Raw genomic sequence first — 20,724 nt, forward strand, 5'->3', positions numbered from 1 at the left:
CTGATTCCTCCGACATCCATTAGGGATTTTTTTTCTCTCCGACTGCACCGTCACCTGATTATTTTTTTTCTTTTTCATCCACAATAAATGTTTGGCATATTTATGTATGTATTCATTTATGCATTGTGTCATTTTCTCTAGAAAAAGTCCCAACAACACAAACACAGGCAATGTTTATGAAAACAGTAAGTTGTAATGCTGATTCTCCCTTTGAAAAGTGCATCAGCTCCTCTGTTAATCAGAAACAAGGGAGTTAGAGCACATTATTCTGGCCAAGGAAACAAATCACAGATGGGTTAATGTTGTTTAGTTGTCATGTTGGATATGTATTCAGTTGATTTTCAACTGGTCGTCGGATCCATTTTTCCAGTTCCTTTCTGGACAGTAAATCTTTTCCACTGTGTTGAGTGCTTGAGTCTAAAGAAATAATTTTTTCATTTTTCATATTTACTTTTCAGAGCATTGTCTTATAGGAAAAAATGACTAAATAATGTTCATCTTTGTTATTATACTGTACACACGATGTCCTGATTTGTCTTTTCCACAATGTTTAAATTGGTCTGGTGCAGACCAAAGCTTTGACGATCACACGTAGTACTCCTTGTCCTTGTTCTTCTTACTCTTGCTTGAGGTTTTCGCGGTGTTCACTGGTTTCTCTTTGACGACTGTGCCGTTGGACTGCGCAGAATTGCTGATGTAGTTGCGACTCTCATCTACATGGTATGAACCTTCGTCTCGGTTCCGGTATTTGTACATGGCGTAAAGGAGGATGAGAATACACAGCGCTGCCGCTGCTACGATGCCAACCACCATTCCCGTTGTGCTGCTGGACTCCCGGAAGACCTCCTGCGTGCCTGGGGGGTAACCCTTCGGCCCACCGGTGGGATTGGCTGCAATGAAGATAGAGATATGTTTACTACAAATGTACTATGCTCACTATCTTTTACATTTTATCATTATTACTCCAACTATATTTATGGTAGTGAATGAATGCATTTCTCCTCTGTATTTGTGGATCAATATCACAGTTTCTTGCTGAATGATGGTATACAGTATGCCTCAAGGCTGCTGAAGCTAAAAGTAGATGTTGGCTGATAGGATTTGATTAGTTTCCCAGCATGCAGTTACACAGTGAAGCGACAACAAACAATTTCTATCATTATACTATGAGAATCACATTCTTTCTAACTTAAAGTAATCCGAAAGTAGAATATTATTTTTAAAAGCCTTAAAGCTATAACTGTCAAAAATAACCCTAAATGAGACACAAATACCCCCATGTGGAGTTTCATATAAAACTCGTAAATACTATATTTTACATCCTTTTACAGTCACACAATCCAAAATTGCTCTAGACATACTGGAATAGTCATCCATTTCATCATTCTGCACTGTAATTGTTCATTCTTGGCACAGTGAAGAAGGTGATGTGCTCAAGGTTAAATATATTTGCCAAATGAGAAGCTGACAAATAGACTAAGGTGATAATGATTCATATACAAGCACAATTAAATTCACAGCTCATTACATGTTTTACAGCACAATCATGAATGAACAGAGCACATTCCCAACATTCACTAGCAGCATGACTGTATCACATAGTCTGTGAAAATAAATCTTTCAGAGAGAAACAATTCTTCAATTGACTCAGCAGATTTTGCCAAAGGCTGTCCCCACTTCTGTTCTGAAATGGTGCCATTCAATAGTGCATATTCTGAAAACACGTCAGGCGCCTGATATTATTCAGTCCTCCTGGCACGTCTCTGTGTGTGTTTTTGTAGCAGTCATCATTTCTGCTTAAGCTCTCTTTGTTGCCCTTGTGAAATCCAAACACTCTGCTGGAACATTTGGAAATGAAAGCACTCTGGTTCCGCTGGATTGGGGCAAAAAAATATTTGAGGGATTGGGTTCAGATCATAGTTACGTTGACGTGAAGATGTTATGCTTCGATTTGCATTTACACTGGACAAACTTACAATAACAACTGATGCATAAATAGCTGTGTTGCCCTGTAGGTCTGAATTATTTCCTCTGTGTTGACTGGACAGTTATGTTAAAGGTATTCAGCAAGCGTTGCAGCATTGCACTTTGCTTCTGCTCCTGGTACTTTGACACAGAGTGCTGAAACACAGTTATGGAGTGATGCTCTGAATATACTGGAGCAACAATATATACCTGCGCTTTGAAGGAAAGTGGACCACTTTGTTACTCCCTGTATTCATCACACAAAAGCCTATGTGATTAAGTGTAATATGAATGCTGGAACTTTATTTTGAAGGTGAAATGCTGAGAAAAGATATAAATGCACTGTAAAAAGTATTTCTTCCTAACAAAGACAGTTTTCGTACTTTGTGTTTATTTATCCCCCTGTGATAAGCAAGCACGGTTCTTCAGGTTTTAGTTACTACATTTGTGTTCCATATTTAGTGATATTTTATCTTAATTGATCTTATCATCTTTAGCTCTCATGTTGTGTTCATGGAGCCACAGGAATGTTGCCAGGTATTTTCTACTGAATTAAAACTTTTGAGAGCAATCAGTCGAAAAGTTAGAACTTGATTTAGCTGGGAATGTTATATTCCTCAGCATATATTAGTGCCAATTTTGAACCTTAGGGTTAAAATATGCATATATGAACTCATGATGAAAACCTAATGGCACATACAATTATAGTAACTACAAAGTTCATTTAAATATTTATGAATACTCATACTCACTACATCAGACATCTGTCAAAGTAATTTGATTTTCCATTTACAATGACAGGTGCTAACATTTTCTTTGATATCTTAAATTTTTCGATATTAAAATGAATTTGACATGTGCTGTCCCTCATGTCCCATTTTGCTGTCCCACTTTTCTCACTACTTTTCTCGAGAGCATTTTGGTTTCAGAAAGTAATTGCATTCTTCAGCTTTTTTTTTATTAAAGCCAGCTTTAAAAATACATTTCCCTTTAAAACAAGAATCATGACGATGTCTCTTCATTATTTAAATCCTTAGATCTCCGCCAGTCAGAGTGATATTTCCACACAAATAACTTTCTTCCTAAACTAGAACTCCATGTCCATAGTAGAGAGCGAGGCTATGCATCTCTTACATCAAAAGGAAAATACATGAAAAACGAATTTTTTTTCATAATCACCTTGTCTCATCATATCAAATCCCTCTTCAATGACAGATTAACTTCTTTGAGCACAGTTATTGTTCTCATTGCATAAAAAGGTTGTTTCAACCTGATCCGCGAAGGACAAGCATATTTTAATAAGATGATACAGCAAATCCTGTCCAACACACTCATTTTGTAGCAATTTCTAGTTCAAGTTGAAAAAGCACAACATAAACGTGAGACAGAAAATAAATCGCACTAGGTCAATTATTTTGTATGTTTTTTTGTTTATTTATTTACAAAAAAAAAATGTCGGCCAACTGACCAACGGAGCGAGCTATCCGACTTAGATCTGCATGAACAACGGGGAATGCATCACTGCGGCGACCCGGAAATCATATTTTGAAAGGGCATTATGTCACCACTTAACAGCCGGATAGAGCTTTTGCTAAAATTGGTGAACTAAAACTAAAAAGTATGCGTGAGGAGCTAAAACTTCAGCGTACAACTTACAGCAAATAATTTGCAAATATTACACGTCCTCCTTCTTTGGACTATTTGTCACATCTCTTTCATTGTAACTATTGCTATCATCAAGTGTGCACACAACAATCAACTATAGATGTTCGATAACACTGAGAGCATGCTGCACTTTTGGGGATCATTTCCGCTAGTGAACAGAGATATGATTGCACATCAACATGCCCACTTCATATTCTGAAAGCTGTTCAAGTTATTAAACAGGGCTCCTTATGTCCCTGATAGTTCTCTTCACTCTGTCTCTCTCTTGAGTCTCACTCAGTGTAGATGGGTTAAGAGATAAAGTACTTTTTTTGAAAGCATTCATTTTTCTTCTTGAGTAACAGCTTAATGCTCATTGTTGAATTGTGTTATATTAGCTATAAAGCTACTATTAGAAACATGATCCACACAGATGGCATGTGTTTCAATCTTATGTAGTTATTGTTCATGCCATACGGAAAGGGCACTAAAAAGTGTAAATGGTAAAGGGTAAAAGTTATCTAAGCTGTCTGCCAAGAAGAGATGCTGCTGCCGTTCATTGACATGTTTTCCAACATGTTTAGAATGATCAGCGGTATGCTGCCAATGCCAGCAGACATTCAAGGGCAAGTGGAGAGTACCACTGGTGGATTGAGTGTGACTGAGCGTTGCAACAGATTAGCTCTGCTTGTGACAAGCCTACTTATCCTGGCAGACAGGTGTGAAGAATGCTCTCGCCTTGTGGGCAAAAGCCACTGGTTGACACGGCTCTTCCCCAGCATGCCATTGTGCCTGTATTAATGGCAGGTTGCTTTCATATTTGCTATCTATCCTTTGTTTCGGAGTCAAAAAGTTGAAAGTGTAGATAACATAGCAGGTTATGGTAGGAAGGAGCTCTTGGTTTGGCACTTGAGGGTTGTATATGAGACCACGGTGGGCTCCTACAGCAAGGTGATAAAGTTGGAAGAGTTCATGTAACAGGCGGCCGCGGCTTCCCGCTGTATCACAAGTGTGTCATGTGGTAAGAGTATCATGGTGCACTGTTCCTACATCCGTGATCTAACACCTCTTGGCTTTTTCATTTCCTCTTGCCTCAAACTGTTGATTGGTGGAGGCAGGAGACTACATTGGGGTAAGCTTCCCTGACCACATTTTTGCTTTTGTTACTGGAAAAGTAAAGACAAAAAAAATTTAATCTTTTAATGCAAAATTTCATATCTTAACAAAGAAAGCTAAGTAGTGGCCACTTCTTAAAGGATTAACACTGCATTTAACACAGTGCTGACACAGCCATATTTTGTCGAAAAAAAATAACGTTCATTAAAGCTCATATGCTCACATTTAGTCTCAGCAGTGTCTATCAAACAACCACCTGATGGCATGTGAGGATCTTTCCTATTCCCTTAGATTCACTTATACACCTGATGATGTGACTCATTTGTTAACCAAGAGTCAAGAGTGTGCACCCTGCCCCACTTTCCCTCAAGATGGGTTCAGGCAAAGTAATAGGGCAGACACAAGGCCTTTAGAGAAAGCCTCATAAGACCTCAGTCAAAATGCATCTGCCCGTCTGTTCATCAGCACTCTATCACCTTAGAATGAAGGCACATAAACTGAGAAAGAAATAGCGCCTGAAACAAGTGTTTAAAATGATGGCTGTTCTTATGCGCTCTACTCGAGCGTACCCAAGGGTAAAATTAGACATGGGGAAAATGACCTTAAAGTAGCGCCTAGCTTCATGGCAGCATAGCAGGGGTGCACTTGTGAAGCGATAGAGGTAAACTCGGGGGGGTTAACTTTTGAAGGATTGCAGGAGCTACCAGAATAACTTTCTCCTCTCCATCTCATCCCAGAGCGAGACTTAAATTAGAGTATGACATCCAAACCATCATGAAGTCCTTGCTGTTTTATTCACAAGGACAACAGTTGATATTTCAGGCATTTAGTCACAAATCATTTGCTTTAACCAAGCCTTTGAGGAGATTTCTCTTGAAGAGATGTGCAAGAAAAAAAAATGTATATAAAGAAGTGTAGATGATCTTATATGTGACCCCGATCATAAATGTTAAGTGAAAAAAAAAATGAAAATGCCTTGCTGGCAATTTCATTCGCCATAGAAAGGCACTGAAGACTGCAAGGACATGAACAATGAGATGGGTTTGGATGCAATGTTCTGATTACTGCAGTGATTATTTGATAGCATATTTCCTTATTCTGGATTATGCGGTAGGGATGCATAAACTCGCCTCTCTGAGATATTAGCATTGGTGCAATGGAACTTGTCATTTAAAAGCCTGTGAAATGCCTGATGTGATTCCCCTTCTTTTTGCCACATACTCTCAAGGAGAGAAACAAGATCAGAGATGTCAGGCGGGATTTGAATAAATGGTCCTCTTCAAAGACTATTTTTCCTCATTTGTCTCCAGCGAGAGGTTTCATTTGTTTGATAATTTGCAACAGGGTGAGCAGGTTGATGGTGGCCACGGATGATGGAAAACAAGGAGAGTGGAGCAGGGGGGGTTACCACAGGTGTGCGTAAGGCTTGTTAAGAGGTAATGAACCAACCCGAACTACTTTGGATACATTGAATGGACAGACTGGGCTTGACCTGTCATTAACTGGCGGTGGTAACAGGTCGAAAGAGTTTTGTAGAGTACACATTGATGATGCCTTTTCGTAATGGGCGCCCTATGGCAACACTGTGTTCATGTATCAGGCAAAATAATTCAAAGAATTAAGTTATTTTTAGTAAGAAGGTAATGAAAGCTTTGATTTGAACACGGCCCTATGTAACCTGCAACCGTTCACAAACATGAGCTGTGCATATAGTGCATCTTTGAGAGCTTAAGGAGGTATGACTGTGGGATGCCTTCAGAGTGACCCCAGGCTTAGTTGACATGCTCAGTGACACGTTACTGTTATTCAGTCAGATTACTGTTATACCATCTTCTTACTTCACATATCCAGTCATAATCACAAGCTGTCAGAGCCGTCATATAGTTGGGGATCAGTCGGCAGACAGGTCACTGTATCAACTGCAGCAAAGCCAAAACACTTATTAAATCCCTCTTCCCGCTTTAATTATCTGAGTGTCCTCGAGAAGTGATGCAAGCCATCCTGTACTTGTGACATGCTGGCAGCATGCCTGATGACAGCATGCATGTGTGAGCCTGAAGTGGCTCTGCTCATGCTGATGGTGGATGATGAACAGAGAGCTGAGTGAGCATGAAGTGAGGTCCAAGGGAAAATTATTAAAAGGTATCTGAATTAGCCCAGTAGAAGGCACGGTACAGTTTGAGCCTTTGCCCAGAGGGACTTGACTTGAAGAGGTGAGATGAAAGAAGGCAGGTAAGATTACTCAGTTTGAACATCACAAGTCTGGAGTTCATCTCTTGATTCGATTCCTATAATTGTGGATACATGTTTTTTGGGTCTATATTTGTGATGTGCTATACTGTGGGCCTATAGCTACACAATAACTTTTTATTGCTCACAAGCTTTAAAGTCTTCTTCAGAAGATAATCAGATCTGAACTACAGACTCACACAATGTGTCATTTAGACATTTTGACACAAACTGTTCTGCGAACTGTATCTATGAAGTGTGAAGACATTCTTTTTATTAGTTATTCCAATATCTCTGCATGCGAAATCCAAAAATCCAATACTTTTTCAATCAAACTAGTGGCTCAAAGAAAAAATCATCACTATGTTGTTATGCTCATTGTACTTGGAAATATACAGATTTATAAGTATTCAGTGAAAGCTAAAGCTGTTTGCTTAATAGAGACTACTTCACATCCTCATAGATAATATATTTTTATGGTTTGGAAAAAGACAGTAAGTGCTCAGATCAGAGGTCTTTCATACTGTCACTAGAAAGAGATGTCAGTTAAGAAAAATGCAGCATTTAAGTGCATCTTTAGAAAGCATTTCACTGATTGGTGAAGTGTGAATTGTTGGGTAATACTTCCAAGCCAAAGCTTACTTATAACATTAACATAACTGACCTTTGGCTGGGCTTCTTTTCTTGGGAAAGCAAAGTCTTTCATGCCCTACTTATTCTTATAAACAGACACATTGTGTTAGCATCAATGTCAGCACACCCAAAGATGTGTGCTGGAAAAATAAAAATAATTGAAAATATAAAATGTTGGGATCAGTAAAGAGAAAGACTGACAGTGAGTGTGAAATCCTGTTTTCTCTCAGAACACACTTCATTTAAAATAGAATGTAGAAAGAAGACTTGGACGGCATAATCCTCACTGAAAGAGTGCAGAAAAACAAAAATGGCAGAATTCCATTTGATCATCTGCATAAATTGACGCCAAAAGTACGGCATATTACCCGCAATGTGTTTTGCAAAAAAGAGCATCTGTGATGTTTGAAGGTCATCAGCGCTGCTTGATGGGCATGAGCTCTGATCACATTGTATGGGCATCCATACACCAACACAGTCACTGTGTTCAGCAAAGGGAGGGATGAACACATACAGAGTTCCAGCTGGGTAAGATTGAATAACCTATTAAATGTGGGCAGTGACCTCTTAAGCCAGCACAGTGCTCTTAATGTTTAATTAATCTCACATCTTCCTTTAAAACAAATATTTTTTCTCTAACACCCCCCCCCCCCCCCCCCCGCCCCCCATACACACACACTCCTTGTCATTGGGTTAAAGAGAGTTTTCATTTGCAGTTTGATTTACTGGTTTACTCTATGTATTGTTTCCCCATCCATGAATTAAATCTATTAAAACAAATGTCAAACACATTAGTATCTGCTACAGTAATGTCACTGCAGAATGCTTGAGGAAAGAAAAAAAGAAGAGACCATAGAGAGAAGAGGAAACTAGAGATGATTAACCTTAACCTGCCTACGGGCAAACTACAGTGAAAGGCTACTGTATCTGAGAATAAAAGCTCTGAGAGATTATTTTTGAAATGTAGAAGGGTGTGTATACCAACGCTTTCTCGGAGGCTGCTGGTGTGTACTTAAATTTGACAAGTAGCCAATTTATTTCATACAAATCACATTTCACAAAACTGCATGTTACATAATAATCATGGTGGAATGGTGGGAAAAGTGTAAACATATTAAAGATAAACATCCCGCTGCACGGATGGACGGATGCATGAGATTTTATCTTATTTATGATATGTCATCATATCATCTTTATGTGAGAGAGTGAGATCAGAGAATTCTAAATTCAGATTAGAAATATTATGTATGCAGTATGGAACATGATGCATACTGGGGTTTGTTCTTTACCATTTCTTAATGACAGCTAAATGTATTACAGCAATCAACTATGATCTATCTATCTATCTATCTATCTATCTATCTATCTATCTATCTATCTATCTATCTATCTATCTATCTATCTATCTATCTATCTATCTATCTATCTCTCTCTCTCTCTCTCTCTCTCTCTCTCTCTCTCTCTCTCTCTCTCTCTCTCTCTCTCTCTCTCTCTCTCTCTCTCTCTCTCTCTCTCTCTCTCTCTCTCTCTCTCTCTCTCTCTCTCTCTCTCTCTCTCTCTCTCTCTCTCTCTCTCTCTCTCTCTCTCTCTCTCTCTCTCTCTCCTCTCTCCTCCTACAGAATATTATGTATATATAGTTATACACATTTTGGAAGATACGCTTACATCCTGGCAGAGCATTGGATAAAAAGATTGATACTATTCTCGTCTCTGTATGTTACATAATAAGGGAGCGTACCTATTTTCCCCCGGGTCCTATGTTTCCTGTTTTATATGTGAGCGGGGAACATATGACCCTTTTTAAAAAAAAAAAAAGGTCAGATTTTTCCCACTTTGTTTGTGACCAAGGAACAGCAAACCTTTTTTTTTAGAAAAAGGTCTGATGTTCAGTGCAGAATTCCCCGGCAAAAAGACATGTATGTAGATCCTAACACTATCCCTCACCCTAACCCTAACCGAAACCTCTAGCCCCAACAAAATGCTGAATTAAATCCGCAAAGGCAGAGGCTTATGCTACCTGGAGGACATAGGATCCAGGGAACATAGGGATGACCCCACATAAATGTTAACCGGTTATTTGCAGAACAGCTAGCAAGCTGAGAATTGACAGTTTTTTTGTACAAATTACACAGAATGTATTAATAATGTGTTGATTAGTGAGCTTTCATGGTGCTACTACATGGATTTTGTAACAGCTGGACACACAGCCAGGCTAGCTGTTTCCAGTATTTACTTTAAACTAAGCTAACTTGCTGCTCGCAGTAGCTTCATATTTATCCTACAGACATGGGTAATGAATTTATCTTCTCATCTTACTCTCTGCCACAAAGTGAATAAGCATATTTTCAAAAATGTGGAATTATTCTTTGAACAGAATAGAACAATATTGTTATGATCAATATTCAGGCAATTCAATTAGATGTACAAAACTATACAGTATAATATCCTTTTTAATAAGCAATACACTTCAACCCAAGGCTCTGACAAGATCATTGTTAACAGAAAATGATTGCATGTCAAGAGACATGACAAATACATACATTTTTGTTTTAAATGAACAGCGTATACTATTTGTCTCTCAAGGTTTTTTTTTATAAAACTAATTAGATTTGGTGACTACAAGTACAATTTCACTAATTTGAACAGATATGGAGGGGTAGCAGCAAGAACCTCAGGAGAAACACCAAATGACGAGTAACAAAGACAATTTCAGGGTGTGACAGTTGGATATGGGTCACCATGCAGGCAGCAGCTGCCCTCCATCAACGGCCTGCATGATGCCAGCGGAATGAAGCAGGCAGGCAGGTAAGAGACACCCGCTCCATACGACCCCATGCAGCTCGGCAACAACCTGTTCCATTAACTTTCACCATGAAACCCGAGGTTGGTACTTGAACATCAGCAACAACCTACATCAGGCTATTTTCATACAGCCGAGTGATTTTCTACAGATGATTGGCCAACACTTCATCCTGGCCTTTCAATCAAAATCTCTTATTTTTAGTAGAAAATGCAGGACTCCTTTAACCTAACTTTCAGGATATATAAGTATTTCTTCAAAGCTGAAGTTGGTAACTTTCTATGAAAAATACGTTGTTTTTTTTGTAAAATTTGGATGAAACTGTCACTATATCCTGACAGCACAATAAGACAGACGATCTGTGAAAAAGTCATTTATCTCTACCATAGTCCTCTCTACTTGCTCCAACTGGCAGCCGCTACATGATCAGCTAGCTCCCAACACGGCTGAAGAAAAACAACCACCGAGAGCCGAGCAGTTTCTGATGCAGTGTCAATGACTGCTCTGAACTCAGATCAAACTGTGAAACCAGGCAGCGCTGATCAATAAAACATATTTTAGTGTTAAGCTGTAAAATGAAAAAGTTTGGGACCAAGTCGAGCCTGAACCAAGCCCCGCCCACCAGCCGAACAAACTTTCTTGTTTTACAATGGTACACTAAAATATGTTTCTGAAAACAGTTTATGCGAGAAATAGGCAGTAACAGAATATTAACTCATATTTGATCAGTGCTGCCTAGTTTCACAGCTGAATTGGAGTTCATGACATATTTTTTTCAGAAAGTTACAAACAAAAGCTTTAACATCTGACTTACCCTTCTTTATTATCATAATTTGCATACCTCTTGTTGCTATTCTATGAATAGAAGGGGAAGTGATATAGAAGTTAAAGCACTTGCATATTTTATTTAGCTTCACAATTTTCACAATAGGCATCGTAAAGATAGATGCCTGTCACCATAGCTAAAGTGATATTCAGCTGTCACAGCCCCGATGCTTAGTATATGCACACTCCCAGAACCAGTCTTCTATAATAGATCAGATGTGTTACAGCATCATGGGCCTGTGTATTCCTCAGTGGTTTCCTGAACCATGGGGGAAGGATTCAATTTGCTGCAGTATGATCTAATCTGAGTCCTGCCGGGTGATAAGCTCTGCTGGTACTACTGGCTTTCCATGGTTTCTAGCGGTAAGAGAAATAAAGCATGGCAATATGTAAGTTTACCTGATTGCTGTCACTCAACTGATCCAGATGATACATAGTATGATCTAGAGCTGACCTTGGGCCACAGAGTAGCTCACATAACAGTCTGTTATAAAGCTCACCTCTTGGGATCACTTATGCACCAACATTATCCTACTGTATACTGTACAAGCTTGAGCGCAAGGTTAAGAGAAAAACAGATATATAGCATCTGACCTCTGCTTTTCAAACTGAACAAGGTGGTGCTTGAAAAATGATATATTATTGGTGTCATTAAAAGGAGTTGGCTGAACAGTAATATGAGAAAGTGGCCCTTTATCAGTGACAGTGGATCCAGTTCTTTATGCACAGCAACACTGTCTGAGACGTGGTGAGTGCTTGGCAGGGCGTGTGAATCGTTCTGAATGTAGATATTAATCAGGATACGGTGTTAGACAGCTGCCACCCTGGGAGCCCGCAGCTCTGGTGTCAAATCCCCTTCAGTGATCACAGAAGGAGAGGGATACTCTGCTCTGGGAGTGTGCGTCCCTGAGCATCACACAGTTCAGGACTGATGTTTTGGCAGATGCCCTTGTCAAAAAATATCATAATGCAAGCTGCTAGTGTGAATCAGTGCGCAGACCAATCTCCTGTGTATGGTATTTGACAGAGGTAGCAGATGTACATTAGAAGTACCTATTGTGATGTTGCCTGATGGGAATATCACTCTAATGTTCAGTATGCAAGTTATAGGAATAGAGTGTGGCAAAAGCTAATTGTGCTATTGGAAGGCCAGAGGAACAGGAAGAGAGACAGACTAGAAAGTTGATAGTCTTTGCTGTGGGGCAGACATTAATTTAGTGGAGGTTTTATGACCACATACTGATCGATAGCACATCTAGATGGAGTGGGGGGGCTTTCAGTCTGGACTTAATTGTTCTCTGTGCTTCTCATCACTTCAGAATGCATTCGAAAATCCTTCTATTCAAAGGCAGGAGCGAGGGTTAGACTTGATTGCCTTTCATGTGTGGCAAGGTAAGAGATTAAAGGTTTGGCGACACTGCAGGGAACAAACAGATTTACAATTCTAGTAATGCTATAAAAACAGTGGGGCGGGGAGTTTTTGTATGTATGAGGTCTCGTGAACATACTTGCAACTATAGACCAAAATATTTTTGTTTGTTTTATGAAGAACATGTGATATGTGCCACAATCATAAACTCCAGGGAATGTCACATACAGCTAATGTGAAGAATAGTACATGAGAAACAACAGGACAAACTGCTCACTGTAGAACGTAATTAACAACAGCAGGGACCCTCTACACACATGTGTAAAAATCAGCCTTCACACACTCCTCTCTGGGTTTTCCCTCCTTTATATCGTGTGTTGGAGTCATGTTGGTCGTGTGGTAATTACAGCTGTGGATTGTTCTATTTGTGCATAAGCTAATGCCACGAGCGGATGACGTCGAAACAGGTGCACTGCTTTGACACATACAAAACACCGTATGCAGTGGGGACTTTAAGTTATGAATGCAATTCTCAGAGACAGAGGTAATTACTGATGTTGGGGGCTTTAAAGGAAGAGGAAGCTACTTATCACATTACAGAAATAGTTTAATGTTTTGCCTTTTGTTGCCACGATTTTTCCATGAGAAGACTGATGATCATGTTTGTACAGTAACTTTGACTTTAGATACAATTAGCCTGGCACTGTTCAAGTGTACATTAACTTTAAGTAATGCAAGTTATTATGATCAACATAATGTTTTTAATTAGGGAGTTTCAGAGTTGATGGTGATGAGATGATTTTGTTGCCTTTGTACAGAGACAGGATAGCTGGTTCCCCTTTTCCAGTCTTTATGCTAAGCTAAGCTAACAGGCTACTGACTGTAACTTTATATGTAGAGAATGTTTAGGAGAATAGTGTCGTTTTTATATAACTCTCAGCAAGAAAGTGAAAGAAAGCAAAATTTCCCAAACTGTGGAATTATTGCTTAAAGCTATTGTAGTTAAAGGTTAGCCTAGCTCAGTTTCCGAGTTCAAATTTTCCATTGTAGCCTAAGGCTATTCAGATGAATAAATAAAACATTGCCTGTTAGAAGATTTACTTTATTTCTATTTTAAGTTCCTCTACAATGAAATATAAGAACCAGTAAAACCATACTTTGTTGCAGGATGGAAGCTTCCCAGACAGACCTAATGGAAAGCCTGCGGCTTACTGTATCATAGAGTCGGTGTGATGGTCGCCAGAAGAAGAGCAACTCTGCCTCTGAGAACTGTTCAAGCTCTGACTTAAACTCCTACCTGCTCATTTACACACTGTGAGTGTCTTGGTGGGGGTGGACTATGACACACAGAGACACACTGACACACCCAGAGAGAAGTAGAATAAAAAAGAGATGACTAACCTAACCCACCTGAGCTCGGCTCACAGGGATCAATGTCCTCATCATCACTCGGACACTCGGCTGATGCCACCAGCAAGTCGTCGGTTGTCTGAAAAGAGAGAGACACACAGTGAAGCGGTGAGGGCGTGAAATACTTAACTGTATCAATGGGGTAAGATGTCTCCTACTCAGAACCACCAGAAGTGGTATTTCTAGGGGTTAAGGAGAGGAGGGCAGATGAAATGTGAATCCAGACAGCTACACTGTTTGGCTGCTGGATTTATCTGTCAATATGGTCACATGCTGCCTGGTGTTGCACCAGCTGCCACACTGCTTTCCAGGGAACGCTATCCATACAGAATTGAGATCTGCTTATGGAGAAACAGTGGAGGCTAAAGTTCACCGCACAATTGTAAACTTGGATGCTCAGTTTGTGCTGCAGTGTGGGGCTCTGCATAGCCCTTCAAGAGATTGTTAAGAATCATCACAAAACACCTCTGACATTTAGAGGACAAGTAGCCATGAAAGCTTAAAAAGAGATTGGAAAACAAAGGGCAGAGCAGCAGAGGTTTAAATCAATATTTTTTCTTATTTCTTTCAATGTGTATCTCTTTTGCACAATGAACATCCAAAATAAACCAAAGTTATGGCATATACAGAGGTGCTTCATTATTCTGCTGCCACATCTCCTCTAACACCAAATGCATTTTAGACTGTTGTCAGGGTACTTCCTCACCTGCCAAACACAATATTTTACCCTCTTGGAAAATGGGAAAGGGCAAGCAAAGGACCAGAAAAAAGTACACTGTAAAACATTATACTGCAATGTTCTTTTATAGTCGTGCTTCAGGCCATTTGATCAGCTCTGCATTAAAGGTCATTACATTTAAGCATGGCAGTCTCTTCAAGGCCGGGTTAGATTCTCAGTTACGAAGCGCTGCTAAGCTGAATAACCTGCTGCTATATATTTAGCCTTGCACCTCTACTTATCCTCTTTGTACTAATATTTTTAAATCCTCAAAATGCATGCTTGGCAATATTTAATGTGCTTACATGTTTCAAACTCTGGAGTATGATGTGTATGAATATTATAAAAAGAAAAAGGGGTGAGAAATGCATTAGGCCCCAAAAATGAAGATGGACTTGGGTTTTTATTCAATTTGTTCCATTATTTTGCTGATGTTTGAATGTGCATCAAAATATGTCTGCAAGTTGGATTAGTATTGACTCATCTTAAGGAAATTAAAGGTGATGTCATTTTGCTTAACATCCATTTGGGTGCATATAATGCAATTGTATTGGGACTGTAACATCATTTCGACATTCTGAACACGGACAGACATCATCTTTACATAATAGACCTGGAAATGATAGATCAAACCCATTAAGAGAGTTGTGGCGGAGGGCTGTTTTTGGTGCATCTGTGCTGGGTGAGGCCCGGGGAAGCCGTCCAAATGTATATTTAATTTGCTGTGCATGAGGCTGATATACAGTGTCGGCCATCCAGATGGCGAAACCGTTGGATCCTGGAGTGCCACATCCATCACTTCTGCCTTGTGATTTGTTTTTCCTGGCGGGAGATCTTGACACTCTGCACTCACTTGCAGAGGTACGGGAATCATGGAATCAATACTCTCTCTTCTTCCTACCTTACCACTCTCATTCTCTTTCTCTCTCTCTATCTCTTACACATGCCTCTTCTCGTCTCTCTCACTCTCCTTTCAATTCTGTCCTTCAGATTTATTTGCAAGTGGAGAAGAGGAAAGCAATGTGATGTGGGTGTACTAGAAGTAGGTTAACTCCCAACAGAATAACGTGAATGGAGGTGTATGCCCGTTCATATTTATATGTTTCTGTCTCCTCATTCAGGTCAGAGAGCTACAGCGTGAGGCCTTTAGCTCCGTTACTACAGAGAAATTCAACAATGAATATGGATATTTGCTTATTTCTTTAAAAGAGAATCTTTAATTATACATAATTTAAGGTGAAGACATCAAATCCAGTCCTTTGTGAGATGCATGTACCACTTAAGGCTATGATTAACCTATTTCTTATTTCTTTGTAAAGACAGGAGAAAATCATTTATGAAATGTCGGATCAGGAAGAAGATCAAAGACCTTCAGTTACATAATAACTGTAAGGAACTGAATAAATGTGGCTTTGCACCTTGATTGACATTTTCAAATATGTGACAGGAAACCATGATATATACTTTCATAACAGCACCATAAAATAATGTAATTTCACCCTCCAAGGACAACGGCTCTTTGTTGATCTGTGTAAGTGTAGCTCAATTGTGCCTGTGAGCTACCTCTAAGTCAGATTCTTCACTGATCTTATCAAAATATCAACCTTGTGCTATACTTTTAAATGAATCTTGTGTGTGTAGTGGATGTAAGCCTCTGAATCAACACTGAAATGAATTCATGTGTTGCTCGGCGTCATTCTGCCAGCCAGGATTAGTGTGTAGGTCAACATTTTGATGTGGTCATGACCTGGTTGAAATTCAATAACATTACCAATTTATGGTGTCCTCCTCAAACGCTTGGTTTCTTTTTCACCCGTGACAATTCAATGTGGGCTATGCGAGGGGCTTACCATGCAATTTAGCCAGTGTGATGAAAACTGACAGGTAGCTTCGCTGGGATGTCTGAAAAGGACACTGAGATCTTTTCTAAAGGATAAATAGCACAGTGTATGCATGTGCTGATTTTGACAATGCTTTGATTTTGACATAAAAACTGCATTGAGGTCTCCTGATCTAAATGATATCCTTTCCTTAAGTCTCCCAGAAATACTATATGTTTCATTAGATCAGCAGAGTCAGGTTTACTGATGCGTAGAGCATCATGCCCACAGGACAGATGCTACAATAGAAAAGCGAATAAACAAGATGTACCTGTAGTTCATTTTATGAAGGTACTTCTAAAATGCTAAAAGCAAAGACTCTGGGCTTGCAAAGCATCATTAATCTAGCGGTAAAGTGCTGAAGCCATGGTGAACCTAAAGTACAGCTCATTTATCTGCCTCTGCTCAGAGCACCAGAGAGCACACTCCTATGAGATTTACTGAGAAAACCTTGGGAGACGGTTGGGAGTATGAAATGTAAAAAAAAAAAGAAAATAGATAGTATAGAGAGAAACCCACTCATAGTGTTCATACACAATGTATGTAAATGTACATATGTATCAGTGTCATCTTGAATACTTTAGGCATCAGAGGAGTTTTATGTACAAAGACAAGAAAAGAAAAATAAATCTTCATAGACCTTACAGCGAGGTAAAGCTATTGACTGACCTTGGCCTGTGCACTGATTGAACCATCAGGGGGATATGGACCAGGAAATTCCAACCTGACTCAGCCAAATATGCCCTGGTACTTTCTTTAACACTGTCATGCTGGTTTTCGATCTCTGACGATTGATAACGGTGCTCCTTAATGAGATGTCCAGGCCAAGCCACGGTCTGCACGTATGCTTACTAAAGCTTAGTCAGCAGTGTCATTCTGCTGGACACCTGGTTATCTACAACCTACAAACACTTATCTGTTCCCCACTAATGCCCAACTGCATAGTGCAATGCCACTCTCTAATAACTACTGTAAGGAGTAGGTGGCTTTACTATAATGCACTACATTTGTACACTTTGCACACCCTGAAAGCATGTTTTTCCCCTCTTAATCCTGGCAGGGAACGGGGAGTAGGGGAGGGGAGGGCTGCTCTTCAGAGAGAATGCTGTGTGCTGCTAACCCGCTGCTCCAGAGCAGGAGACACCTTCTCTGTGATAACCTGTCGGCATGTCTCTGCGGAGAACCGTGGGTTTTTTCACATTGTTTTCTCTGTGGTCTAATTTGATGAATGCTCTCTGGCACACAACATGTCTCTTTGGAGACGAGCTGAAAGTCAGGAGGACACTGAAGGCATTTGAAGGGTTTATCCGAAGCATGCCTCTGCTGTCCCGGTAATGTATTCCACTGAGGATGTTTGCAGTTTTCTTTTGCTTTTCTTCTTTCCTGCTTTTTTACCCCTAGTAAGCCCTGTTTTGGTCCAAAATACATTTCCTTTTTTGTTCTTGTCACATTGCTGATCTGTGACAATAACAACATTTATATTCATGTACTCAATGTCCGTAATGTGTAGCTCATTATAAGATCCGATGTGAATCCCAATACTTTTCTTAGAATGCCAAAACTGTTGTTCTGGTATTAGCCTTTAAAGTCTGTGTTGATTGAAAATCAAACAGAAAATGGCTGAGCGCCACATTATCACAACACATCAAAAAGCCTTCCTGTCTGATAAACTGCATGTAAGACCTGCAGCTTTTGCCACATAACTACTAATCTTTGCCTGACATCTGATCCTTCCTCTCCAGGACCCATATGCTCATACTGCACACAATCCATTAGATGTAAGCATTCTGATGAATAATTGTTCCCCACAGGCTGTCAATATTTTCATATAAGACCATAAATGGAAGAAATCACTGATTGAGGTTGATTGCACAAAAGTCTCCAACCGTGAATATCTGTGTGAAAAATGTTAAACCACATTTTTTTTACATGTAGAATATTATATTATTTTTAATAACATGTTATTCCAAACGTGAAATGTCAATAAAGTATTTTTTTGAAATACTTTTGTGATTTCAGGATGTATAAAAGACTAAAGCATAACGTGTAATCTGTATTTCACTTCGGTATCATGTGATCAAGGGTATTACTCTACCAATTATGATGCTCGAATATGTATTGAAAACATTTTGTCTCAGATTGAACCTTTCTTAAACAAATAAACAAGAAATAACTTATTATATTTATTTAACTGCTACAAGGTTGTTCATACGGTACTTGGTGTTGTTACTTTATTTCCATTATCTCATAATAATCTCAGATCAATCACATCAAGGATACACGCAGGAGTCCATTTTAAGCCAGTATGTGAATGTGTTATTTATATCTTGTCTTTAATTGGCACCGGACCTTGAAGCCAAAGCTCCAAATACCCCTAAAAGCAGAGGACTCAGTATTCTGTATGTTCCTGCTCCAACCGTGTGCCATTATTTCTCATGCTGGCAATGATTTACAATGATAGTGCCCTGCTAGTGTCCAGATCTGACCAGAGTTGTAGTCTGCACAGACTAATTGGGAGGAGTTTGTTGTCCTAAGCTTCACTCTTGCAGCAACACATCATTAGTGTGCCAGTGAGAGAGGGAGGGAGGCGATGGTACGGCAGATAGAAACGGCTCATGGTTAGACACGGGATGAATTTACCCATGGCAGCTATCACACTGCAGCAGCAGCTCTTATCAGAACGCCTGATGACATCCAAGTATCTAACTTAGCACCCTGGAACTAGGTCGATGTTGATGAATAATTTAGTCCCAGATGCTCAATAGATTTCAACTGAATAATGAAGGTGTGTGGGCCTCTAAGACTGTGAGTTCAGCTCAGTGTATTGCTTGGCCTTCGCCCACACTCTTCCTGCTGCTGGTCTGCCAAGCTGTCAACATCATGGACTCACACAGACACAGACTTCAGCAAGGCTGGAAGACAATGGAATGACATTATCGCAATCACAGCTCAGCTGTGCAATATACAGTATATATATAACAAAACTTATATCCAAGACATTTTGATTCTCTGGGCTGTTTAACAATTAAAGAAACTCTGCTGTGAGACTTCATGGTGGCATGTCAGATTGCCACTGCGACTTAGTAGAGTAAGTGTCGAACAAAAGGGAACAAGCAGCAGGGTAAAAACGAAGATAAACTCTGCTGTGTCCTAGCTGAAGAGGATTTGATTCAGATTTTGCAATTCTCCGTAAATGGATCAACAAAGCTTCAAAACAGGCACTGCCAAAAACATCAGCCAGTAAACAGACTAAAAATGTATGCAAAATAGCAACTAACAACACCAGGTGATTTATTATTATTCTCAGGGAAAGGAATTGCTGAGTTTTTTATTGAAATATGGTCAAATGTTTCGCTAAGCAAGGCAGGTTGCTATTACATGTATTGCTGCACCACCTGTTCTCATACAAAATATAGTTCTGGCATAAAAGTTTAGCTTCTATATTTATATGTTTATAAGTCCCCACTTCTCTTCTGTTCTGTATTAAAACATGAGTCACCTGGAAGTAACACAGTTTGACCTGTTTGAAAGTAAATATGCCCTTTATTAATTAATAATGGACAAATACAAAAACTTACAAAGACGATGTCGTTTGGGAAAATAAGAGGCATTGTGGAGTTGAGTTTAGAAATTGCTCGTTAGTATTAGCCTATTTTAAAGTGTTAAAACTATACTGCATCGTTATAACTTTATGATAAAAGAACCCTTCTCTCAAAAACAATCCTGACTTTTATGACTCCAACAACTTCGATCTACGGAACATCTAAACATGAGGTCACAGAACTATCTTTATTGTTCAAAGCTGTCAGTAATAACCAGAGGCAAGCCACTGAGAGCTTGCTGTAGGTAGTATCATTTTCCAGAGGCCTCATGAATTCATTGAAAAAGATGCTGGCATTCCTCAAAGGCAATTAACTCAGTTTCCATTTTCTTTTGACTGCTTCTATATACCATAGCATAAAACTAGCCATGGTGGACAGCTGTTTTCACTGACTAAGTTATGAGACACCATCTCTTTTGGGAGAAAGGCTTTGCTTTATTTAAAACGAAGCAGCTGTTGCAACTGGACCTCAGGCAGAGTATCAGAGTGTCATTAAAAAAAGAATGGTCAGAGGCTCTCTATCTTCTCCCCTGG

At 39.5% G+C, this 20,724-nt stretch overlaps 1 protein-coding gene across 12 annotated transcripts in view; it reads right to left on the reverse strand.

Annotated features, from left to right (window-relative positions):
- Positions 1-353: 353 nt before the first annotated feature.
- LOC310953864 (neurexin-1a) overlaps positions 354-20,724 on the reverse strand; it is a gene marked incomplete at its 5' end in the record, with an annotated part of 257,217 nt that continues 236,846 nt past the window's right edge. For 9 of the 12 annotated variants that reach the window (XM_083923113.1, XM_083923117.1, XM_083923114.1 and 6 more), the window contains 2 exons: positions 354-890; positions 13,983-14,070. In XM_083923113.1, the coding sequence (XP_083779239.1) occupies positions 586-890; positions 13,983-14,070 (393 nt within the window). In that variant the 3' untranslated portion in view covers positions 354-585. The remainder of the gene's footprint in view (positions 891-13,982; positions 14,071-20,724) is intronic. The other 3 variants (XM_083923119.1, XM_083923109.1, XM_083923110.1) reach the window with 1 other exon arrangement.

This window comes from Echiichthys vipera (genome assembly GCF_963691815.1).
Source record: "Echiichthys vipera genome assembly, chromosome: 11".
In the NCBI taxonomy this organism is placed as follows: Eukaryota; Metazoa; Chordata; class Actinopteri; order Perciformes; family Trachinidae; genus Echiichthys; species Echiichthys vipera.